The sequence below is a fragment of the Numida meleagris genome, chromosome 3 (assembly GCF_002078875.1).
Source record: "Numida meleagris isolate 19003 breed g44 Domestic line chromosome 3, NumMel1.0, whole genome shotgun sequence".
In the NCBI taxonomy this organism is placed as follows: Eukaryota; Metazoa; Chordata; class Aves; order Galliformes; family Numididae; genus Numida; species Numida meleagris.
This window is the reverse complement of record NC_034411.1, coordinates 9,801,502-9,827,214: the sequence shown is the minus strand read 5'-3', so window position 1 is coordinate 9,827,214 and position 25,713 is coordinate 9,801,502. Positions and strand designations below refer to the sequence as shown.

At 44.7% G+C, this 25,713-nt stretch overlaps 1 protein-coding gene across 1 annotated transcript; it reads right to left on the bottom strand.

The window, feature by feature from the left end:
• On the bottom strand, nt 1-25,684 carry EHD3 (EH domain containing 3). Its single transcript, XM_021390118.1, has 6 exons — nt 25,209-25,684; nt 18,508-18,684; nt 13,509-13,606; nt 4,893-5,305; nt 3,519-3,683; nt 1-2,006 (listed from the first exon to the last, which is right to left on the bottom strand). Exons 1-6 carry the CDS (start codon nt 25,433-25,435, stop codon nt 1,479-1,481), a joined length of 1,608 nt encoding a protein of 535 aa, XP_021245793.1. The 5' UTR covers nt 25,436-25,684; the 3' UTR covers nt 1-1,478.

Genomic DNA, 25,713 nt, shown 5'->3' with positions numbered 1-25,713 from the left:
TAGCCTTTCTTTTTAATAATGTTTTAGGACCAGGGTACAAAAAAGGTTAACGCATTCATTTTTAAGACAAGTGATAAATGTAATGCAATAAGCACATCCTACATACACAATATATTTCTCTATATAATATGAACACAGATATAAAATAAGTTATACTTGTCTTGATTTTTTTATCACAGTAGGAACTCAGCTTATATAAAGTGACAACAGGAACTGGAACAAAATGCTGCTTTAAAGCAACAACAAAACCCAAAAGAGTGCATGTGTGAGTGTGTGCGTGGAGGGGGGAGGGGGGAATAAAATAGGAAATTGAGGGATTTCTGCCAAAATCAAGTTTTGAAAACAGAAATTTTACAGAGCATTAAAAAGAGGAAGGTCTCTTGGCTCGGGGTAGAGGTTCTGGAGGGCTTTGAGTATTACTGTGTGGTGAGGAGGAGGGTATGTGAAGGTTGTCAACATCTAGGTTATATTTGTGGGGGCACAGACAGTGGAACAAGCTCTGCTCCGTGTTCACTGCTCTTCTGATAGACCATCTATGTGACAGTGCTGCGTTCTTGTCTTTAACAGGAAGAATGGGACCTAGTAGCTTTCACTGCACACAATGACAGTAAACGTATCACTTCACAGGAATGATGAATACCACCACTGTTTAAAGGTGTTTGAAGGAGAAAATGCTATCCACTTCTGAAACGATCAGAGAGCCTGGGTGTTCTTCCCTTCCAGCCCACCTAAGCCTGTCTCTATTGCCCCTTCCCTCTGTTTCCTTTGGGATTGGTGTTCTCTTGGCCATACCTGGAAAACAGATCTCCCCCAAAGAATGAACAGGAGGCAGAGGTGCCTGGGAATTCTTAGTGCCTATTCCACGGTCAATAATGAGGAACTCCAGATGCACAGTTCAGAGCTGTTTCTTTTTTTATTATTGTTTTTTAAGGACTTGCATCTAACAGTGAACCAGATTCCTAAAACTTTTAACCGAGGGACTTAGAATTTGGTACTTTTTATTAATTAGGAGGTATTCCTTAATTTAGTCAACAGCTTGGAGATCTTTGTGTGATTTCTTCTTCACTATCAAGAATCTCAGCCTCCTGAGGTTTGCAAAACCAATAAAGAACACAATGTGTGGCCAAAGCTCAGGAGTGGCACTGGTAGCTAGCAGATTTCTATTAGTGCTTACTCTGAGAAGATGCAGCCCACTTGAGTTTCCCTTCTGTCTTTGCTACTCAATTTCTTCTAATCTCAAGATCCTTTCTTTACCTCCTTGTTTATAGACTACACATTAGAAATCGGGGACATTACACTGGAAGAGTTAATTGCATATTATCATGAAGATTTGGACTTTTGTTCTGCTTTAGTTTTTTTCTCCATACAGCAGAATAGGTATACATTGAAAGGCAATCTCACATCTAAAGGTATAATTTAAGTAAACATTTCTCTAGATCTTTCTCCCCTCCATTTCCCTGTCCCCTGTAACCTTCCTTTCATTCTGTTATTTTCCTTTTGGATGGAGGGAGGAGATGGGAAGGGAGCTCATTTGGCAGCTCGTGACCCTCCAACTTGACTTTAATGAGATGATTTGCCAAGGCAAACTCCTCATCATCCAGCATGCCATCTTTGTCGATGTCAGCCAGTTTCCAGATCTTGCCCAGCACTGTGTTAGGCAGCTTAGACTTTACCATCTCCTTCTTCGCATTGGCACCAGTTATTTTACCATCGACAGGTGACAGTGTATAGAAGATCTCATCATACATGGGCTTGTCTCTGGCCACCACCCACTCGGCATCATCGATCCCTTCGCCAGCGCCTTCACCATAGCCGTGGCCAAATGGACCATGCAGGGTGCCCTCGAAGGCTCCTCCCTTCACCATCTGGGTAGGCCGCTGTGATTCCTCCTGGCGTACAAGCACCATGAGCTGGGCGATGTCATTAGCCAGCATGTCTTCCACAGTCTCCAGCAGCTTGCTCTTCAGAGGCTGGAACTTGCTAAAATCCTGGGCCTGCAACTGATCCTTAAAGCAGGACAATGGAGCAAGAAGTGAGTGACATGGCTGTGCTCAGGCCAGTAACAGCACAGAGTGCACTCCCTATCTGCTGTTTGGCTGAAAAACTCCTTGTGCAGAGGAGGAGCTGTGGGCACAGCACTCCATCCTCCAACAGTCCTGCTCCTCAGCATGTGATAGGGTTTCCCTGGCTGGTCTTGCTCTTACACCTCTTTAAGCCCTGCAGAGAATAATCTTCCTAGCTTACAGAGGGGCTGATACAGTACAGAGAAGGTGTGGTTTACCCAAAGGCCTAGATAATGGCAGTAAGAATGCAAAATACGACTTCCTTTCCAAACTAAGTTGAAGTCCTCTGCTTGAGGACCAAACTGTTCAAGGCAAACTGTTTGTGCAGTTCTTGCTATGTCTTCTAGCTGGTGCTCTGTATTCCCTCTACCTCTGTACTCTGGGAAGGAGGTGTCACTTTAGCAAAAGACTGTTTCCCAGGTAAATCCATTGTTATCATGCTGTGCATCTCTCAGATGCCATAAAGATGGTAGATCTTCACAGCATAGTTCAATTTTGGTAATTTTCACAGCTAAGCAAAAGTGATTTGAGGAGGGACTGCAGAAAACTCTTAAGAAAAGGAAAACAACCTACAGCTTTATCCTTTACCTGCTACTCATTAAATCCAACCTATTCACTCCTACTGGAGTGGCATAGTTATTTTTAAACAACTAATTGTCTACTTTAACAAGCAGTAAATGGGATCTTCTATTGGGTATATTCTATAGATCTCATTCTCAAGAACTTACGGAAAATATACTGTTCTATTAAAAAGATGAGCAGCTGCTGTGTCTTCCACAGGGAGCCAGTAATGACTTCAACAGCTAGTAACTGTGAAGAGGTTTCTGCTTGGACTGAAGCCACACATCACTGTAGCCATGCCCTGCATTGTTCAGTTATACAATACAAGGCTCTGATCCAAGGTCCTTCAAGTCTTTGACTTGGATGAACACTGAGTCAGGTCTTAGCTCTGCGGCTCAGCAAACTTGCTTCTTTGCTTAAAATAGATAAGGGGCTTTAAGTTTTCACTGCTTCCTTCCTAGGTCTTTCTAGAACCAGAGTGAAGTGGAGGAAAAAAAAATACAGCTCCTGAGATGTACACATGTAGGCTTTCTGGAAAATGTACCTTTCTTTTTAATATAGACTAACACCATTCTTAGGCCTGGAGAATCTGAAAATGGAACCTGGAATTAAAAACTGACAATGTAGGCTTTCATCCATTTTCTTAAGGGCTACTTAGGCAAAGACTTCAGAAATTAAGGTAGCAATCACTTCACATGAGCTTGATGTGCAAAAAGTGTTTATGCTCAAACTTAGTGTGCACACAGTTTAAGGCTTGTTTCAAGACTACCACAGGTCTTTCACATAGGCAACAATAACTAAGGTCTGCATTGTGGTTTCTGTCCTATTTCCTGCAGTTACTCTAACACTCTTTCCTTGAGTACCTGATGCTCAGGACAAGATGCCACTACTTACCTGCATCTTTCTCAGATTAGGGAAGTCTCCCGGTGAGATCTGATGTTCCCGTTCAATGCGGGCATAAATCTCTCCCAAGTTGTTAATAAGCTCTTTCTTTTTATTGTCTTTCCCAAACACTGAGGGCATTTCCTTCTTTAGGGAACTGATGATGTAGGCATGGACCTGAAGGGGATTAAATGATACGGAATGAAGAAGACATACTAAAGAATGCACCACAAGTTTTCTTTCCCAGCAGACACAGTATGTGTAGCTAGGAGTCAACCTGTATCATCCCATCCTGAAGAAAAAGTTTAGCTCCTCAGCTCCTCTATCTGCTGTTTATCGCTCCAGTACTAAAGGTTGCTCAGCTGTGCTCTCTGACTACGCAGAGACAAGGGGAGGAGAGTGTATTAGTCTTGAGTATGCAGAGGGTAATGCAACCACTTTCTGGGAGTGTGTTTTTCTTCTACTGGGCAGGCCTCACAGGGGATAACCACTTCCCAGTCCAAACCAAACATACAGGTTTGGGAGCTTGCTGGACTCTGTTTAATGTTTTACTGTGAATGAGTCTTTGACAAGCATGACCCTATGATATTGTGTACTTTGTATGTGAGGAATGTACAGACCTAGAACAATTATTTTCATAAAACTAAGTTCATGTTACGCTTCTAGTTGGCACTGGTAATTCTGGAGGGCAGACTCTATTCCGCTATCCCCAGCAGAAGTGATTAATGGCAGTGGATTTTAAATGAAATATTCTGGCTTTTTTTGAATGGTGTAAAAAGCCTTCTCTTTTACAGGAAGCTTTCAGGCAACTTTTAGTTTCTCTTTCTCAATTGGTGTGGGGCTGTTCCCTGTATTCTGGAGAACTCCAGTCAACTTGTTTGAAATAATAAGAGATGGAACTTTTGGCAGTGCCCTTTATAGTTACTCTTCCCATGCCTGTGGCAGGCTTATTTGCCATTCTTGTCAGTCTCCACCTCTTCTGCATCCATCTAAGCCAGATTTATCTCCTTAAGGGAAAGAAATTTTAAGGCAAAAGATCAGCAGACTCCTACTTCCCTTGGTGTGTGATTCTGACATACTGAATTAGTCTGAATTCTCAATTTGCTAGCACAGTCCAGCTGCTTTCCACATCTCCCCAAGAGCTACCTTCTTTGACCTGTGGGCAGCTCTTCACTCAGGCCTGTTATGACTGATGCACCAAGCAGAGGCAGTAGGTTCTTTCTCAAAATGCATAGGACAAATGTGCTAGGCCTCTGAGTGAAATAAGGGGGGGGGGGTTGGGGAAGCAGGATCCACCATCTATGTGAGCTAGACGAGCCAAAACCACTTCTCCATAATGTGGATTGCCCAAATAGAATGGCTGGGCTCCTCTATGCCAACACTCACCTTGGCCAGCCGTGCCCGCTTGATGAGATCATTCAGCTTCCTCAGGGCCGCATTGCGGGGCAGGCTCTGGATATCCCTGAACAGGTCCTGCTCCTCTGCCTCAAACAACTTGCGGTTGTCAGGGATGAGCAACGGATGGGACCAGAAGGAGCCAATATAGACTCTGATGACCTCTGGAGTGTTGACAATCTTTCCCAGGGACCACATGAGAGCACCGTACACCCTCATCAGTTGCTGGGTCTCTATCTGGTCAGCTTTGTTGAGAACAACTCTCATCTTGTCCTCATGGTTCTTCAGGGCCTTGATGACCTCCGAGAATTCATCAGAGATGTCCAGCTTGTGCGCATCAAAAAGGAGAATGATGCGGTCAACCCGTTCTGCAAACCACTCCAATACAGCAGCAAAGTCATAACCTGCAAGGGATGGAAGAAGAGTAGAGATGTACAAGCAAGCCTGGTTGTCAAAACAGTCAAAAAAAGTTGCCCTACCCAACGGGAAAAGAGAATTAATATCCACTGGGATCTTTGTACATTCCTTGCTACTATGGTAACGCACCACGTGTCTAGAACATCCCTGTGTTCTTCACTGAATCTACAGATCAATTAGCAGTGTCTGTCTTTCCCAGCTTCTTTGCATGTTGGGAGATAATCTACTGACAGCTGTCCTTCACTAAAGAGAGAACAGAGCCCTGGTGTAACACTTGGTGATGTTTCAGGGCACTCACAACAACATGGGCTGAATTACATCCTGTGCTGAGACAAAACCCTGATCCACACACTCCTCTCACAGGCCACACTCATTGTGGCTCTTAGGTGAATGTGTGAGACCTTTCCTGCAGGTGCTGAGAAATATTTCTCTGTGTGCAATTCTACCAAGTGCTGATTACACCTGGACTTACTTTCCTGTATGGAAGTACTTGGCAGGAAAACTAAGGTGTATGTTTTTAAGTGACAGAACTACTTGGAGAAGGAAAAGAATAAAAAATATTGAGTGTACTTTCCCTTAATGTATAGTGTGACATGTGGAAAGGGCAGGTGGGGCAGACCTCTGTTTACAGCTGTTGACTTGGAGTCACTGACAGAGCTCTGTGATGGTGTTTTCCCACACATATGCCTAGAGAATTCCCACGCAGGAAATTCAAAGGGTTGACTTCTTAGTTTTGCTTTTAGCATATAAAAGAGTAGATTACTATTAAAGCATTGGAATAGCAGGGAAAGCTATTAGCGTCGTAGGTATTAAAAAATAAGGTGAAATTAATATGCAAACACTTAGTTCAGAGCTCATTTTTAGAGGACTTTTCTATAGTGTAGAGAACTCAGGATGTTTTGTCTAACTTCAGCCAGAGCTGGAGGTGTTCCACACCTGAAAACATATAAAGCTCATTTTGTAATTAAATTCCAGCATGATGATAGCCTTGCTTCAACATTCTTTTTATCCAGTTTTTCTTTCACAGGTTCTTCTGGCAGTTTATTTCAGTGGGAGATTACATCAAAAACTGATCTTGACCTACTCTCAAATTAGGTGGTTTTGGTCTGAAGTGTCCTCCTTGCTCGTTCCACGGCAAACGTGTTCTGTTTCTTTACGCCCTATCTTAGTGTTGTGGAGAGTTGCTAAGGACTCTCACAAAAGCAGCCAGATTTGGCAGGGTTTCACTGATGAGTGAAGCTATCCACGTATCGTAGCACAGTTTATTGTAAAGCTACAAGGCATTTGCAAAGCCATCTGCCAAAGCTGCATACAAGTAAAACCATTATTATAGGGATGTTCAGACAAATGCATAGGGGAACATTTTCTCTCCAGTGACTCCTGGCTGTGTTTCTATTGAAAACATGCCTATTTTAAACAGGGTCTGCTATTACTGATGTGGATTCACAACTTCCAGATAAGGCTGTGAAAGAAGAACAGATCAGAACATGGACAGAAAATGAATCCGAACTGTACAGTACTTCAAGAAAATACTCAAGATGAATATGACAATAATTTCCTTCTATTGCACTTTTTTTTTTTTCATGGGGACAGATTTCCTTCTGACAGCAGGAGAAGCATTCAACGGATTTAACACAAAGCTGACAAGCTAGCAGGGTTGTCAGTAAATTCTGCCTACGGAGAAAATGATCTTTTTGCAAACACCTTGCCATCCAGACTCCCTAAGGCAGGCTGTGGCTTCATGAATACTTATCCGTCAGCTCCCAGTATACCTGGCAGCATGTATTTAGCTAAGATACGGCAGGATTACGCAATCGCTTTTCGTCAAGTCAGACCAAGCATGACACAGTCTTTATGCTGACTGTGGGAGGATGGATGACACCTGACACAGCATAAAATCTGCCTGACTGTAACGTCTTGAAGCCATTTAAACCAGCAGTGAGGGCGCAAGCGGTGGTTCAGCATTTCTCACCATCTAGCTATACTGGCTGTTTTGTTTCTGGTTTGTTTGCTTTTGTCTGGTAGTGAGCACGTTCTACTGGATTTCCCATCTTGGGAACTGTGGCCACAGATCCTGTGCTTGCAGTCAGGTGGGATATAATGGGGAAAGTCAGATGAAGGAATGCTGAAAGACACAAAGCTCCTGCTTTGTAGCAGTTACCTTAGAGCTTGCTGTTAGAAGTGTTTTACACTGGGCAGCTGCTTTTTGCCATTCACCTCCTTGCTCAGTTTTAGCCACTGGGAGCTCTCTTTGCACCATCCTGTTAAAGCCAGTGTATGAATGAATACATCAGAGAATGAAAACCTAGCAATGGGATCACAGCCCATTGCTATCTGTCAGCTGACAGGTTGGCATTGTGTGTCAAGTGTTTGAAGACAGCATCAGCAGAAGACAAGGTAGTTAGAACAGCAAACACTGGCTACCTAGAGAGGGAGCAGCACTGGCAGATAAAATGAGTGCCTGTTCCAGACAGGTGGTTACTCAATCTGTATTTTTTCAAGTGAAAAAGAGAGTTTGGAGGCTGATTCTAAAATGGTGACAGCGATGCCCTTCTGAAAGCACTTCAGGGAAGATCCTGAACTGGCTATACAAGCAGGCAGTCCACACTAGAGGAGAAGACTGTAGCGGGAGGGAGGCACAGGTGCCACCTGAGTCTGGCAAATGGCTGTAAGGGAAGGAAAATTAACGTGGAAATGTTACATAGGTTTTGGAAACTTAAAGGTTTCCAAATCTAAGTTAAAGAGACTCAACTCTCTACAGCAAATCTGCATAGCATTCTCAGCTAGGAAAGACAGGCTGGTGCCAGATTTATAATGCTAACATTGACATGAATGAGTACCTGGAGCGGCACACCATGGCCTTTGGCTTTCATGTTGTTTACTGTGATGGTTTCATGGTTGGGAAGAGACTGGGAGCCTGACAGAGCTCTTATTTGATGTCACTGGAAACAAAGGGAGATCTCACTAGACAAGTTCAGTTCAGGTGAAGTAAAATTGATGAAAGCATTGTCCAGAGCCAAGTCTCCTTACAACAGCCTGTTCAGCTTCTACGTACACACAGCAGAGTTTTTCCCTTCTACCCGTTACATGTTTATATCTTTGTCATTTGTGACAGATGGACCGAGCATTTCCTGGTATCTGGGCCAATCCTCAAAACAGTCCATAGCCAGACTTTGAGATTTTGGAAGGTATCTGAATCCAGGCCAAGTTTCTCAGAGCAGTGCTGATGCATGGACAGAAGTGTCAAGAGGTTTTTCACTATAGTGTACAAACACAAACTGAGCTCTCCCAGTAAACACAGTTTGAATCATAGAATCATAGAACGGTTTGGGTTGGAAGGGACTTTTAAGATCACCTAGTTCCAACCCCCCAGCTGCAGGCAGGGACACCTCCCTCTAGACGAGGTTGTTCACAGCCCCATCCACCCTTGGATGGGACAATCTTGGGAGAGTTGACGCTTGACAATCAGACCTGCAGTGGCCATGAGAACTAAGAGTCTTCAGGTAGCAGATAGCTGCTGCCAGTGACCAGAAAACACGGTCCTTCCCCATTTTTACTCAGGACACTGAAAGAGTACAGAACGTGCATAAATAATGCAAACTGAGATACCGATGGGCATGGATATCCTTCCTTAATGAAGGAGATATCCAGGAAACTTATGGAGTGCACAGTGGACAGACAACAGAATGTAGAAATGTAACAGTTGTTAAAAAAAAAAATCAAACTTGTTCAGTAACAAAAATTAAGTTCTTGCCATATATTAACAGGAATTAAACGAAAAAATTCCACCTTCCATCCCCTCAGTCAGTTCTTCCCTAGAAACAAACGAACAAAAAACCTAAAAACTTAATTTTTATTTTAATTTTTTTTATTTGCATCTTGCTTTCAGGTCAGAAGAGTTAGCCAGGCTCACAGCATCAAATATTTCTACATATAAAAGGGGCTTGAATTGTGCAAGTTTTCTGCTCTTTTGCTTTGCTCTTACAGGAAGCACAGAACTGTGTGGCTGTAGGAACTGAACCTTTTGCTAAAACAGTGCGTGTGAAACCAATGAAATCAGGCAGCCTGGCAGAGTGGCTATTGCAATGCAGTGATGGTAGTGAACTGGGAAACCACAATTAACTGTTGCCCTTCAGACCCCCCAGGTGGAGCAAAATACAGAATGCAAGCAAATGTAACCGCTGGGAACTGTTATAGCAAGTGCATGAAATGCCTCCTTTTTAGATGCTTAGAGGGTATGTAATTTTGTTGTCAAAACACATGACAAAACTCTTTAGGAAAAAAAAGTTTTCTTATTGCTATTATAGGCTAAACATTTCATGAAGCGGGGGGATATCTCTTGCTGTTTGCCTTTCTCTTCTAAACATGGCTGTTTCAAACACAGTCTGAGAGCTCTGTAATTGCCTAAGACTGATACCCCCCTATCATTTTTTCTTTCACTTTCAGGAGTAACTAACAATTTCAAGTACTGAAGCTTCTGGTCACTGGGTCCTTGCTTCTCCTTCCCTTCTCAGGACAGCAAGCAAGGCTAGCATGTTTTTCCCTTGGCTACAGGAAACCTGGGCTGCGCTGCAGCCAGCAGATTAGAACGGGGTGGAAGACTGGAATAGTGTGTACTGGAAAGAAAGCTGATGGGGAATGATACTGCCAATCCTCATCTCCTTGCTGTGACCTTGTGTTCATTGCTAAAGGAGGAAGGGGAGGAGGTGACATACATCGGATGAAGATGAAGCAAGCGTTCAGCATGTATTCAGGAAGCCCTGAAATAGGGGTCAAATGCTACTTGGCTATGGCACTGCTGAACTTAGCAGATTTGGATTTGCTTAGATCCGGGCATGTGTAGGTTGAGACTGATGGCTAGCTCCTATCTTGGCTCTGCTCTACTATATGACCCGATCTCTGGTCCTCCCCTTTGTCCCTGTTTCACCACAGTTCCACCTTTTCTCATCTTCCTTTCTTGCAGGTGATGGACTATCACCTGATGCATGTACAGTGCTTGCAAATGGATAGCATCCATATTGTTACCAGACTGTCAAAGCAGCTGAGACTGTGCTGCTTTGGTACAAACACAGCGGCCTGTTGCTGCTTGCTGCTTAGCCGGAGACAATAAATGAATACATTAAAAAAAATAAAAGATGCAGAGTGAGGGATAGAGCAGTGTGATGAGTAATTCTTTATACATCACAGTTTGGAAAAAGACCAGAGGAGAAATGGCTGTTTTCCAGGTAAGGACAGTACATAAAATGGTGGGCAGGATGCTTTGTGCCGTGACAACATGGGAATTACTTCTCACCAGGCTTTTAAATGAAACCTGTATATCCCAGGCACTTAGTTACCACATCCCTGCGATACCAAGGGTGCCTGCCACAAAGGAGTCCACAAGTCAGGGGAGCACAGTATGACAGATCAGTGCAGACTACATTTATTATTATTCTTTTATTTATTTTTAACCAGAGCCTAAATGTAGCAGCAGCTGTGTCAGTGCTGGTGATCCCATTGCACGCCCAGGGGATGTAGACTACAGATACGACAAATTACATCAACCTTTCCTGCTTGACAGGCCTAATTCACCAGGCAGTGAATTTAAGAGTTCAGACAGGTGAGAAGCTTCAGAACCTGGTCTTGGGCCCCCAAATCATTCCTCAAAAGGCAGTTTCCTTGCTTCTGATCCCTGGAGTATGGATGCAACAGGGTACTCGATGAGCCCTGATGGACTGTTAAGTTGGCACTACATAGTTTAGTTAATGTTCTTGCTGCCTAATGAGAAAAAAGACGGACTTCTGATGTTCCCATTAAGAGGAATTTCCTATTTTAAAAAATGCTGCTTGTTCACATGGGATGGGTAGGCCAGGAATGTCTGCTTAATCTTTTGCATCTGTGCTTTCCCCTCTCAAATTTATGACAGAAAGCTGCTTTGCTACCCATTCCCCTTCTCTGATCCTCACTGGTGCTATGGTCTGGGGGTCTTAAAACATAGTGCCAGCAAATAATGGGGGTAAGCAGAGCTAGTTTGTTTCAGCAGTTAAAGAACTGGAAATTCTCTGGAGAAACCTCTCCCAGCTTTTGCTTCATTCCCAAGTGAAAGCTGAGCAGGCTGGAAAAGTAAAGTAGAGAAAGGCAGAAGTATTTTGTTGTATAAGCAGTTTTGGCACTGTCCTGTTTTTTGCCTAGAAACTGCATCACCGCTCTGTCTGCCTCCAAAACCAATCTGCTAATCATGGCAGCTGGCTTGCAAGTTTGGTGGCAAAGGCACCAGCCTCACCACTTTTTCCTATTTCTTTGCCATGAGAGCCAGGTGGTGAGCATTCCCTTTTAAATACCGGCTTCCCATCAGCCAATGCCTGGCAGCAGCCCTTCCTAAACATAAGCACTTCAGCCTTCTTCTGACTCTTTTTGCTCCCTGGGCTGGGTACCCTGCAGACAGAAATCACTGAAGCTCTTCCAATTTCAACAAAGCTATGCTGTTCTAAACCGGACGAGGTGCCTGTCCTGTGGCTATTGACAAGCCAATCAGTGTGGCTCATGTGACCAGCTGTCCTGGATCTACGTGATGATACAGTGAGATCCCAACTAACCTGTACTTTCAGTTGCTCTCAGACGTTCAGGGAGGTGTTTGCTGGCTTGGGTCAAAGTGCACCAGTGACTTTCCAAACAGCGTACAGCTTGTATTGTGTGCTCTGGCACTGCTGGCATTCACTAGCCTAGCTACAGGAATGGGACACCAAGGCCCACTGGGAGGCTGACGGAGCAAATTTGCAAAACAAGGAGCAAGAAGTGCCAGTACATTTTGCAGAAGGATATTTTTAGTAACGGAAAGAGATGGAAAATCTTGCAATATATGTCAGGACTTGAAGTGAGGAGGAGATATGGGAAAGAGGTTATGGAAAGCTTTTTTTGTGCCTTAAAACTGAACCATTTTGACTCATATTTTATTATTTTTTTTAAAGAACAAAAATGTTTTATCCTAAGCAAATATTCATCGTAATGAAAGTTCCAGAAAAGAACTGAGTACTTCTAGTGTTGTCTTGTTATTGGCTTTTTTTTAACTGAACAATATTTACACTGTAATTTAGGTTTTGTTTATTTCTACTCTTAAGCATTTTCTGCCGAAGGGAGGAATGCTTGCACAGCATGTTTCTTAACCTGATGAAGGTGTGTGCATTTTGCTACCATTTGTAGACTGCCTGGAAGGAATTCATGATCCGTTAGCAGTGCTAAGACTCATGCTGGAAAAGCTTAATGCAAATCTTCGACTAACTCTATCTGTCCTTTACAGCATTAATGATGCTAGCTGAGGTCCTTGCAGTGAAAGATGGCAGTGAAATGAGTAACAGTTGGCTCTGTGCAAGGTAGTTCCTAGGTGAAAAGAGAAAAGGAAATTTCCAAGAGTAATTTCAACGTGAGAGAGAGAGAGGGAGCGAGCTATAAAACTGAGTCATCAGAAATCTTATGGGATAAAAAACTGAAACACAGCAAAAGCCTCAGTACTTTGGGTAGAGCCTGTGCTGCTGAAACTTAATTGTGCATTGTTAATAGGCAGTGTGAACAAGAACTGATCTCCTCAAGTCCAAGTGTGCGTGTCATTATCATTCTTTTACTACTTTTGGCTTTCTTCCAATGAAATGTCTATCGTCTTTACCTAGGGAACCTGAAAGAAACATGAGCTATACCATCATCATATTACAAAGTGAAAAAATGACTGCAAATGTTAGGTTCAAAATACCAAGATGTTGCCTGTTTCAGAGGGTCATCCTGAGATACAAAGAAGCTCACTAAGAGATTTTGTGTATTCATCAGATCTGTTTAGTAGCCAGATTTGCAACAAAAAATGGGGACATCTGTGTTTCTCAGACCTTATCCAGTCCAACCTGGATTTAGGAAGCATGGAAGCAATTGTTTCTGCAACACAGATAGGTGCTGACTGACTCTTTCTGCTGGAAATCTGTTCCACTGGGGAATACTGGACTGATACAGGCATTAATGACACTGTCAGCAACCCTCCCTGATAATATTTAAATTCTCTATAGCAAACAGCAAGTCAAGCTGAGGGGACATCCGTAGTTGTGCTGTATCTCTGAGAGGCCCCTACTAGTCTTTCTGTCCAGAACGCATACAGCTTGAGAGGAAACTCATATAGCCCATTTGGTTTTAATTACTGTCATTTGGAAGAGAGTTGAACCTGGCACTTACCTCTGCTAATCCTCTGCTTTTCTCCAGAAAGGATTCCTGGTGTATCAATGACACTGATGCTCTCTAATACAGGGTTAGGTAGCTGCGCACATACAAACCTGTGCAAAAATAAATGTTTAAATAAAACGGAAAGATTCTTATGATGCATTGAACATTACAGGCAGCATGGGAAAGTCAGGGCTCTGACCTCCCTTAAAAGAAGTTTTTAGTTGTGGTTTGGAGCTACTCTTCCTTTAAAGAAATGAAAAAGTGGCCAGAACTGAGCACTTTCTCTGATCATTTTGGTTCTTTCAGAACATGAGTTTCAGTTATGATCTGTGATGTGGGTCATCTTTCTTTTATTTTTGTGGCCCCTGTATTGTGAATTATTAATGAAAAACAATGTAGAAATCCAAATGTTTTTATTTGCCATTCAGATTTTAGTGAGAAGTGGTATTTCTTTTTCATCATTTAAGCATTCCCCTGCAGGGACCTTAAGTGAATTGAAATAACTTGTTTAAGTAAATCAGCAATGTGGTAAGCTTTTTATCTGCTTTTAAATCTAGTTTTAAACAGAAAGTGTGCTATCTGTGCTGTTCTTGCACCATGGAAATCCTAAGTCTGAGCAATGTGAGATGGCAAGAATTGACTTAGTCTATCCTCCTGCCTTAAGGTGGGATCAATCAGATGTTTATCTGAAGTGTTCTTCAAACCTACAATAATGTACATTCAGCAAAGTTAGCCAAGACTCCACTTATTCTTAAAGCAAAAAGTTTTTCTTAACGTCTTATCTAAATCTCCCAATGCTTTTTAGTCTCAAACACAGTAGACATGGAAAATGGTTTATTTTCCCTCTCTTCTGGCAACAGACCCCTGTTGTCATTGTATCTCCCTTCGGTGTTTCCTCTAAAGAAAGCTAGATTTCTTTAAAAATATCTTTGAGTTCTTTGTAGCTGCTGCTCTAGTTCATTTTCAAAGTTACCGAAGACCTTGCAGTTTTCCTTTCAATTTCTCTCAAATTGTTCCATATATTTCTCCAGGTACGATGCCCCAAGCTGATGTGGTTTTCCAGCCATGACCTTGTCAGCAATAAACAGAGAGAATGGATTGCTCCTTCTATCTTACATGTGACAGTTCTGTTTATATCCCTCAGGAAGAAGTTTGCTTTTTTCCTAGCAATATGACAATGTTGATTGGCACCGGGATTGTAATTCACTCACTCCACACCCCTCCACAGCTTGATTCCTGTGTAATTCCTCTCCACTTAGTTGTTCACCATCTTGTATCTACACAAATCACTAGCTAACAAGAGTACCTTGTGCCTGTTCTTAAGAGGGTTGCAGCTCTTCTATTTCAGTTGCTGGTAACAGCAAAGCACAGCAAAATCCTCTCTGCTCACACGGTTCCTGGTTGCATTTCACGGCTAGCCTTTTTGTGATGGCATTCCAGGCAGCTTTAAATGTGTGCCTACGTACGTGTATTAATAGGGTGGTGAGATGTTGATGCATAAAAAATGTTACTGCGGGAAGAAGCAGAACCACATAAAGGACCGGGGTTGCCACAAGGGTCACTACATGCAGTCAAGGCAGATAGAGCCTCTGATGAATAGCTGATTCTGATGAAGTCCCACAGCTATGAACTCCTCCAGAGTATGCTACAGCCTTATCCCCAATTTTTTTTTTCTTTGACTCCAAGGTCATTCTGATGACTGAACCATCATGGGTCAAGTAAACATCTTTATGCCTAAACTATCAGGTATTTCAGCCCAAATATTTCTGCCTCTTTCCTCTATCCAGAGCCTGGCAGGTGGCAACAGGAAGCATTTTTGAATGAATGAATGAAAACACCTCATGTAGAAGAAGGGGGCTAGCTTGGCTCTCCTGTTGTGTGCCAGGCGTAGCAGCAGAGAACAAATGCTCAGGAGATCATGTTATTCCCTTTCCTGCCAGCCCGCGTTTGTTCTCCATTGTTATGGCCCTAAGCATTTCTTGTAGCCTGACATTTAAATGGCTCAGGCAAGGGGATTTTCCATCGGTTTCTCCAGGGAAAGTACTCCACAGGAAATTTCAGATAGAAGGTTAGGGGCCAACATGAATAACTGCTTTCTGGCTCTGTGGCAAGGTTGTTAAGGATGCTGCCTTCCTGTTGTCCCAGCAGAACTACAGTACCTCAGGGAGCACGACCTAGTTCTGTCCTGAACCACACAAAGGAAAAAGTGTGGTGCCAAACTGGACTTTTACTACCCTTAGAGGTAGAGCATGGGTTTGAAAATGGAACCTACTACTTACGATGTCTTCTCCTGTTGATAACAAAAAGACACCTCTACCTTAAGCTTCAGAAGACAGATTTGAGGGGGTGGTAAGAATCTTGCAACCATCAACCAAGCCAACGTGATATGGAAGTAATGGCTGAGATTCCTGATTTTATGCCAGGCCCTTGGTGCCAAATAAGCCCTCCTGATACTGAGGTGCTGCCTGTAATCTCTCTGCCAGGATCCCTCCAAAGCTGAGGTACTGCCAGCAAAGTTGGAGAGAGGAAAACAAGCCCCACTCTTGATACTCAAGAAGTACCTGGTACAAGGAGAGTGGGAAAAGAGACAAGACCCGAGCAGAGTATTACAGAGCTACCTTGTCCTTTCAGCCCAGGGCAGCTTGTCAGCCCCACCTCTGGCCTTAATCAGGAGGGTACGTGCAGGCACTACACCTCTCGGAAGTGGAGAAAGGAGACAGGCTCTGAGCAGCAAAACTAGTTGTCTCCCAGACAAATCCTGACTCTTCCCTTGCTTCCTGGAAGGCGGCAGACCACAGTCTCTGCTGGGAAGGGTGCACCAGCTTAGGCAGGATGCTTACTGCTTTTGCATCCCCATTTAGCTCACCAGGAGCTGTGGGCTCTGTTCCACACTGGAAGCAGTGCTGCAGGCTGCCACCTCTCATGTGAGATAAGCAAGGTGTGTGCAAACACTGCTGCCTTGTGCTGCTCTGTTGCTTTCCACTGGTTTTCCCACCCACAGGTGAAATGACCTGCCCATGGTTGATCTCTCATCTATCTCAGTTTAGAAGAGCGGCTGCTGGAGGTCACTTCCCTTCTCTAAACTTCCATTTCACAACTTCCTACCTGAGGGCACTGCCTTAGCACTCACACAGCAGCACCAAGGCAGAGACACCTTTGTACCATCTCTTGCACAGAAGCCAGGTCTACGATACAAATAAGCATGAGTGGCTTGATTAAGCTCAGTGGCTGTACACTTACATCAGCTCCATTTCCAGTCTTCTGTGAGTTACTTCTTGCTTATGCTCAGTTCCCTAATTGGCTAGATATTACCATCTGCTGTGATGCTCGCATTGCTGAGCCTGTCCCTCTTAGCATGTAATCTTCAGCCAGTCCAGAAATCTTTTTTTTAAATCTGTTTTCAGGAAGGAGGTTAATTAGCTGTCCTGACTACTCTCTGCATTGCCAGCAGTACTGCACCTCAGCTGCTGCTGAATCACTGCTGTGCTTCTCTATCCTCGTGTCCAAACATGCTTGATGCTTTTTTCCCAAGAGAAGACCAGGAGGAGAGAGTAATAGCACAGCATGATGCAGCAAACTAGGCTAATGGACGCTTAGCAACAGCAGAGATACCTTGCTGTCTTAGAAGAAAATTGCATTTGGAACATATCCATCAGTCCAGGTGAGCTTGCTTTTTGCCCTCCATGCCTGGCCTCGTTACTCTTGATGTTGCTTCTCTTCTGCAGTGGCGTGTTGGCCAGTTGTGGCTGCTATTGGCTATTAGCATAGCTCTTTTGGATGACATTCTCTTCCTTTACCATCTCTCTTCTTTAGAGAGGAGGCTTGTAGTTTTCACAGGGCACCTTCCCATGCAGGGTGTGGGCAGATACCTGACCTACCAGCCAGGTGTGGATGTTCTGGGTCCTGCAAGATGTTGAAACATATCAAGTCCATCTGACAGAGGACCCTGCTGCTGTATGTGAGCCTGTGTTCTGATTGGATATTGCTTCCACTGTGAAGTTCTCTGTATAAGTAATGATGAGAGAAGAGGAACCTAATCAAGCCTCACCTTCCCTTGCCTGTCTCACTTCAGCCTACACCAGCATGCCCGTGGACAGTGCTGACAGGAGACGCCACAGTCTACAACTTGACACTCCCAAAGCCTGGAAGTCTGAAAGGGAGTCAAAGCCCATCTTTCCTGGTTGTTTGGCTGAGTAGCTGCCATGTTTGCAACGTCTCCCACCCTGTGTTAACATTGAAGGTGCTGATGATGGGTGTAGTTGGACAGTTTGTTCCCATCTGCCTGGTGGAGCACGATTTGTGCTCATCTAGGATATGGGTGTGTGCTGCTAGCTTCCTGCAAGGCCTAAATCCAAAACTCAGTATGGCTGGAGTACATTTGGGGAATGGAAAGGTTACAATCCTGGTGTCCCAGAGCTGCTTTTTGAAGCCCCACCATCACCCCAAGAAAGTTTCATAAAGTATTATCATCTCAGCTGTTTTTTATTTGTATGTGAGGCTGTATGTATAAGGCCTCAAAATGGAGGGACATCCAAGTAACCCTCAAAAAAAAAAAAAAAGAGGGGGGCTGGGCAAGAAAGCAGAGATGGGGATATTGTACCAGTTCTGCCCTAGTGATTTTAGGAGTTGCATGTGGTTGGAATACTTATCTTCCGGGAAATGACTGCAGAACAGAAGCAGCTAGGAATATTAAAGCAAGGGAAAGTGAAGTATAATGAGAAATTATGTCTAGACTCCTACAGCATGAGTATGACAGGCTGTGCTTTGTTCTTTGTTTTGTTTGTTCGAGTAAAATTAAGGCTTGACCCATCTGACTTTATTAATTTGCCCTTCAGTGAGTGACTGGTACGTACATGGTAGGTCTGGAATGGCTTTGTATCAGCCAGGTGGATGGGAGTGGTGGGGAAGGATGGAAGAGCAGTATCATGCCTTATCCTTTTAAATCGCTAGCTATGCTGCCCATTATGTTCTAGCTTTATACTCCAGAGCAAATAAGTTCTTGAATACTGACCTGTTCAAAAAGGCATTGCCAAAGGCATTGAGTTTCCTGAATGGTTTTTTGGGATCCACCACCAGTGCATTTCCAGGAACAATTCCTTCCACATCTCCTTGCATAACAGCTATAAAGGAGTCAGTTGTAGGCTCTGGTCCAATCCTCATTCCTGGGAAATCCTGCTCCAGCAGGTACCTGTAGTTGAAAAAAACAGGGTGTGGGCATGAGATGTGAGCTCCTTAAGTCCTAAATGAGTTGTGCTAGAGATCCCAATGGAATTATGTAGCTCAAGAGTACGAATCCTTCCAGGATTATTTTTAGTACTGTCACTGTATCATTTGATTAATGTTGCGGTAGTTTTTCTACTTAGGATCTCCACATTTAAAGCCTCTGCATTTCAGGTGGATTAAAAAAAATGAGAAGGTTGTACAGCAGGCAAGAGATTTTCATCATTTGATCACTTGGTATATTTTAATCCTCAAGACATTTGGAACAGATTTAGCACAGCAAAGTGAAAACAGCAGTTCACTGCTATCACAGAGTTAATCCTGAAACCTTACTGGCCTTTGGTGCCAATATCAATTACTTCACTGCAGCTCATTTCAGCAGGCTCATCCAACTAATGTGCTTAGTCCCCAGTCCAAATCAGTCACTTTAAATACCAGCTTCTCCTGTACTTGGCTGTTGAAGACTTCAGTCTCCCCTCCCGTGTGCTTCTGCAGTGCAGTTACAAGTTTGCTATATAAACCATTCAAGCATATTGAGCACTAAGCACATGGGTGGCAGAGTATATCTCAGTATTTGTTACCAAGCTAAATGGCACGGTAAGCACAGCGTTCCTTATTATTTCTTAAGCTTCTGACAGCTTCTCTGAAGGTACAGTTTAGCAAGTTTCAGGAAAGATAAGTCACCTGTAGGCCCATAGGTCTTTGAATAGGACCCTGGCAGCACATTCTGACTTCACTTGCAAAATTCATAATGGGTCAATGGCGTGTGCATGAGATAGTATCCTTTGGTTTATAAAGGAGCCAAACACCATCAGTAGGGGCAAGGCTGTCTTTGTGTGTGCAGGTGCAGAAAACATGCCTGCCTGTGCCAAGAATTGAGACTGTTTTGTCTATATTGCTTGCAAGAGGGAGCTAGAACTAGTTTAGCCCTTGGCACGGGATAACATTGGCCTACCTGGCCTCATGACAAGCTCTGGGTTGTTACACTGGCCCACCTGGCCTCGTGACAAGCTCTGGGTTGTTATATGAGGAATATATAACTGTCAGGCTATGGAAGTTAGTACGTATTGTGTTGCTTATTGACAGTACATAGCTGGCACTTCCTCTTCGGTTGCTTTAATCTAGTTTTTATGATGAAACAAAAAAACTAAATGCACAACCGCAGTGATGCTAAAAATAGATTCATGGGGTAGAAAAAAAAAAGAAGAGGAAGGAAGGGGTGGGGACTTTTCACATCTGAGATGAGTGAAATAGTGCTAGTTCTTAAGTGAGTCTTGAGAGAATAAGTCCTTATGTGAGGCACTACAGGAACCACTAGCATGAAGGCTTGTGAGGTTCTCAGTCCAGTACTTTATGAACAACAAAAGCTTTTTGTGCTCATCCAGCAGGGCTGTTTACTGACACTGCATCAGTAAGTACATCTTCATTTCCCAATGAGCAAGGCTAAAGCAAATGGATCTAAAGATAAAATGAGCAAGTGTATGATCAAGATATATTGCAAGTCAGCTCTGGCTTGATGTGCATTAATGAAAAAAATGGCTGCAGCAAGAACAACTGGAGCAATGACGCTCATAACTTCCTCGGCAGTTGACCATCCCTTTATTGAACAAACAGAAGCTGTTTGTTCCCAGAAAACTGAAATTTTAGGGAAATAACCCTTCTACCTCCTTATACTGTGGTGGGTATGCCCTACCTAAAGCCTATGCAGGGGTTCTTCAAACTTCCCTATATAAGTGGGTCATTGCTTAAGAGTCAGCTGGCAGCTAATGCTGCTGTGTGCCAACTCCCTTGCTTGATAATCACAATATGCCTTCCTGGCAGCTGTTGTAACCACCCTAGTTTGAAGGAGAAGCCACTTTTTCCCCCTCCACCAAGGGCGTTGTAGACTATGATGCGAATGTGCTTGGCTGAGTTCCCTGGAAAGCTCTTCACACTTGAAAGAACTGTTTGCTAGGTTAGAAGCCTCTTAGCCAGATGCTGGAAACTAAGCTTAGGTCTCTTGGATGGCAGTACAAAATGTTACTACCTCATGGACATCTCTGCCATTCTAGTCACTGCTATTGGCTTTCTTCTGGTCAGGCTTTGTACTTTGCTTTTGTTCTGACATTAAATATTTAAGAGTGATACAAAACCAGGCATTCGCTGTACATACAGCAATAAATTCTTGAGTTCTCCCCTTGCGAATGCTAGAGATAAAAGAAACAGTAATATTAATAGCCAAGTGCAACAAACGAGGTGCATTTAGAAGCAGATCTTACCCCACGTGCTAGGTCTCAGCCTTGCTGAGACAGTAACTTGCTTCTTTTATATTGGTTTGAGATGCACATGCAATATGATAGCACTCAAGTACCAGGGGAAGACAAAATACCCTGGGCTTTTTGTTTGTTGTTTATAGAAAAGACTTCTGAGAAAGACTAAGCAAAAGGCTTCTATATAAGAAGAACATTCCTCATCCAGCCAGGCTGCTTGAAAGAATTTTATCACAGCTCCACTGAGCTAAAGTTTCAAAGCACTTCTGTGTTTATTTCTTGTAAAAGAACAAAAGTCTCAACAAAAGCCCTCTCACAGAGAAGAAATTATGAGATGATCTTAATTGACTTAATGTGCAGCAAGCAGTTTGAGAGCAGAAGGATGAAGATTTGCACTGTATTCTACGTAAAGCTTCTCTGGAAGATTTGGATACGTTGCACAGCAGGGTGTCTGCAGTACTGTTTCACTGCACAGGGGACAAACAGAAGAGGATTTACTGACACTTGTCTGGGGGTGGGGGGAGGCTTCTTCTAGGCACTGACACAAGCTGCCTCTGCTAACAGAGGGAAGATGAACACATGCAATTGTTAAATCTGTGGGGCCTTCTGAGAGAGAACAGCAAACAATGGCTGTAGGAAACACCAACTGCTAGCAAGCAGCAGCTGTAAGGCAATTTCCCCTGCTAGAACACTGTGCTGAGCTACTGGACTCCTTCCAGGGCCTGGAGAGTGACCTCACGCCAGGTTGGGAAGCCTGCAGAAAGCACCAGGCAAGAGCTGAACATTTATTTCTGGCCTATCCGCTTCTTGAACAAGTATCTGGAGTTGGTATCTGGTTAAGAGCATTGTGTTGCCTGCCTCCTTTCAGAGCTGTCCTTCTACTTAGTGAAGATGATGAGGAGAGGGCAGAAAAACTGCACAAGGGCAGGGCTGGCCTGACCAGGTACAGTGTGGCGTAGGAGCCAGGCAAGGAGATCCCAGGCTCTCCAGGCAGGAATGCCTCACAGGATGTGGAGGAGGGAGCCATTTGCTAGTGATGAGTCATGCAGGAGTCCTGCAGGATGCTGTGGCAGCAGAGGTGATGGAGGCTGGAGAGGATGAGGAAAGGGAAGGAGGGCAGTGGGAGGAAATGGTGAGAACTGCCTGGTGGAGGTAGAGATGAAAGGTTCAGGGCCGCATGGGGAGGTCACAGCAGGGCTGCCCGGCATAGCTTGTGACAAGTGGTCCAGAGAGGCCAGAACATGTAAATGATTAGCTGTAAGAGGAAGGAGTGGCTACACCAGAAAAGCAAGCCATGCTGACAGTCAGTAAGGCTCTGGCTGGCTTGTTTATTTTATTAACAGGATGGCTGGACAGAAGCCAGGATTCTTTTTAGAAAAGACCACAGAATCTAAGTTAATTAGGAGAATAATGTTCTATCCTGCATTCCCATCCTCTTACAGGAAACATTAAAAGCAATAACATTAGATGCAGGCTTCAGCAGCATCCTCCTGTCCTAAGGAAGTTAACTGCTGTGGCTGTTGGTCACAGGTAGAGGTGGTGCCTTGCCTCCAACATTCAGACCTTTCAGATCCCAGCCCTGCAGAAAGCCAAATGGATGCAGAGAGAAACTGGAGCAAGGAAAAAAGATGCAGTAAGAAGCAGAAATGCAGAAGTCAGTTAGTGATGCGGCATTTTTTTTGCATAGCAAATAAAGAAAAGGGTTCAGTTCTCTACGTTTCTGAAATCAGGAGAGAGAATAGTATGGTTTAGCTAGTGCTTTGGTCTCGCTTTGCTGGCTTTGACCCACACAGCTCACCTCACTCCTTCTCTAGGAACATTTCTGTGACCTTGACTGCCTTGCTATTGCTGTTGCCTACTGATATGAGAGCAGTTTCACTTCAAGACACTGCAGCTTGGGTGCTCTCTTCAGAGAGATTCTAGCAAGATTTTTTTTTTTTTGCTTCAGAGCCTTGCATTTCTTTGCTTTATCTCAACATGAACAAAGAAAAAGAGACAAATTTGTCTCTAAGGTAGGTGAACAAAGTCAAGGTTTTATTGTGTGTCCTAGGATTCGTGTGCAAACTGGGATTAAGTTCATTCCACGTTAGTGCTTAGTGGCACTAAGTCACCTCTGTCAATTGCACTGCAGTATAGGAAGGGAAATACTAGTTGCCCCCATCCCAAAATTTCATGAAAGAATTGTCTCAAGGCCATTTCTTGTTTCACACTAATACAAGACATAATAATAGCTTCTCCTTCTACTTCTCCCTCCCCTTTAATTCTGCCCTGCTCTCTGTTGGTAGCTCCCACTCACCTTCCCATAATAACTCTGGAAGCTAATCTAGTGCTTGTCCCAGCTCTCTATCTACCAGTGCCTACAAGCTCATGTTGGAAGCCTATTACAAGGAGCAGTTTTCTGGCACCTCCTGCCTTTGTTTGGTTGGAAGCATACTGGAGTACTCCTCCTACTGCAAGAGACCCACAGGTTCTTCAACAGTTCAACTTTCACCTTCTTATGCAGTTTTAAATAGAGAAACTTCTGCTTTCCAGCTCATCTCAGACTTGTGCAAAGAGGGCTGAGAGAAGAGGACATAAGCATGAAATATGCTGGTTGAAGAAAGGTCAGCAAGCTGATCTGAACCTAAGAGGTTTCCGCCTTCCCACAGAAGAGAAGGCTCACCTCTTCCTTTTGCCTGGAACACGGTTTAAGCATAAAGACAGAAGGAGCTCAAGCTTACAGAAAAAGGAACACAATGGAGCAAAGGTAGGAATGTCTGCCAACCACAGTACCCAGGTGAGACCGCAGGGAAAAAGCTGATGCTAGTGATCCAGATAAACATTAGGAAGAGATGCTCTAGTTTCATAGCCAGCAGCATCCTCACATTTCAGGAAAGTTCTGCTCTGAGACATCGCTGACTGGGAACGTAGAAAGAACCTCTCAAATGCATTTGGTATAAAGTCACAGAACAAAGATCTGGGGTGGAATCAGTTATCCTATACAAGTCAGCCTCTCATTTTTCAGAAGACCAACACCCATTTCAACCACATGCCAAATGCTTCTGAGGGTCATTCACATCCCTTCATCTACCTGACCTACTCATGTGAAAAAGGCTTCTTCCACTGCAAAATTTTACTTGCCAGGTGCATGCCTGACAACACATTCTGTTCTTGGCTCCTGCATTACTAGCAGGAATACTACAATACACAAACACCCTGCACTTCTCAAGGTCACTCCTGGAGAGGCACAGTCAATTTGATTCACTTCTCTCTACTCTGCACAGCTCCCTCCTCCACCAATTCATACTGGTAGAACAAAGGCCTGGCTGCTTGTGTGTGGCCTCTGTCCAGATCTACACTGGGGTAATTCCACAGATTTCAACACAGCCACACCAGAGTAATGCTGGAATTTAATGCTAAGCTCATGAATCACGTAGGAAATGCAGACAGCACAGCTTCAGCTATGATCCCAAGAGAAAGGCTGCCGCAAGCTGAACTAGCAGTGTCTGAGCAGAGATCTCTGCAACAAAGTCCAGCTGGAAAAATTTAACCCCCTCCTTGCAGGTTTCATACTGAGCCAGCTGCTGGCGATCGCTCTCCTTTACAGTTCAGAATGAACGTGCTTCTCCCAGGACCGCAGCAGGATGCATTGAAACAGGACTGGATTCTGGAGCCTTTACAATGGGTAAGTCTCTCACGCATGCACGCACCTAAGCGCATGTTAGGCTCTGCGCGTTGCCTCTGGGCACAGTACAGAATGACACCAAGGTGAGGCACGGAGCGCTACAAACCCAAGAACCCACTCCAACTTCTCCTAGGCCTGTGGCTGCCCCACCACCCGAGCACTACGATAAGATGGAAAGAATGAGTCCCATCATGGAAAGATGAGTCTGCCGTGACCTGAGCAGTCACAGGGATACCCTCTGTGAGGCTTTCTGCGCCCTTTGTGCTTCGACCAGGCAAGAAAGCTACAAAGTGACTCACTGCTCCCTGCTAATGCCCTCCCCTGAGCGCTATTTGCCACGTTGGTGTTTTACCAGCTATCCCAGCCGCTCTGTCACTGTGCTGCTGGAGATCGGCCTGGGAACTGCTACCTGGCGCAGGGACACCGAGAAGGGAGCAGGAGAGAGATGCAGGCAACACCGGGCACAAAAGACCACGCAGCCCCAGGCAGGGGCACTCCGCGGCACCCGCGTGGCCACCGAGGGGCTGGGCGGGCCGAGCAGCCTCTCAGCTCCCGGCGCAGGCGGCGGCCCCGCTTTACCTGATGAAGGTGGTCTTCCCGGTGGAGTACTGCCCCACCAGCAGCACCATGGGCTTGTTGTCGAAATCGGCATCCTCCAGGGCGGGCGAGTGGAACTCGTGGAACTTGTAGTGCTCCTCCAGAGGCAGCAGCTTGGTTTTGTAGAGCTTCTTCAGACCCTCGCTGACCGTCTGGAACACCTCGGGGTCCTTCCTCCGGCGGTCGTCAGTGCCCAGCCAGCTGAACATCTTCGGGCCGCCTGAAGCCAGCTCCGATGCGAGCGCCGAGGCCGGGCGAGGGGCGGTGCGAGGGGCTGCGGCCGGGGCTACCCCCGCATGCTCCCTCCGGGACCGCTGTCCGCTGCGCGATCGGCACCGGCGGTTTCAATCAGCAAACGCTCCCCGCGGCCAACCGGCGCCAGGAGACGCCGCTTCCCTTCACGCCGCCGGCTGCCGGCGCGGGCATACCGCGGAGACACGGCGCGAGGGGCGGGCGGCGGCAGCGCCCTCCGAGCGCGGCGGGCGGC

Bases quoted from the DNA above. Each gene is read 5' to 3' on its own strand.
- EHD3 (XM_021390118.1), bottom strand. From the start codon at position 25,435: ATGTTCAGCTGGCTGGGCACTGACGACCGCCGGAGGAAGGACCCCGAG. The intron at 13,607-18,507 runs GTCAGTATTCAA...ATTTTTGCACAG, and splicing joins GGCAATGCCTTTTTGAACAG to GTTTGTATGTGCGCAGCTAC. The intron at 3,684-4,892 runs GTGAGTGTTGGC...AATCCCCTTCAG, and splicing joins AGCGGGCACGGCTGGCCAAG to GTCCATGCCTACATCATCAG.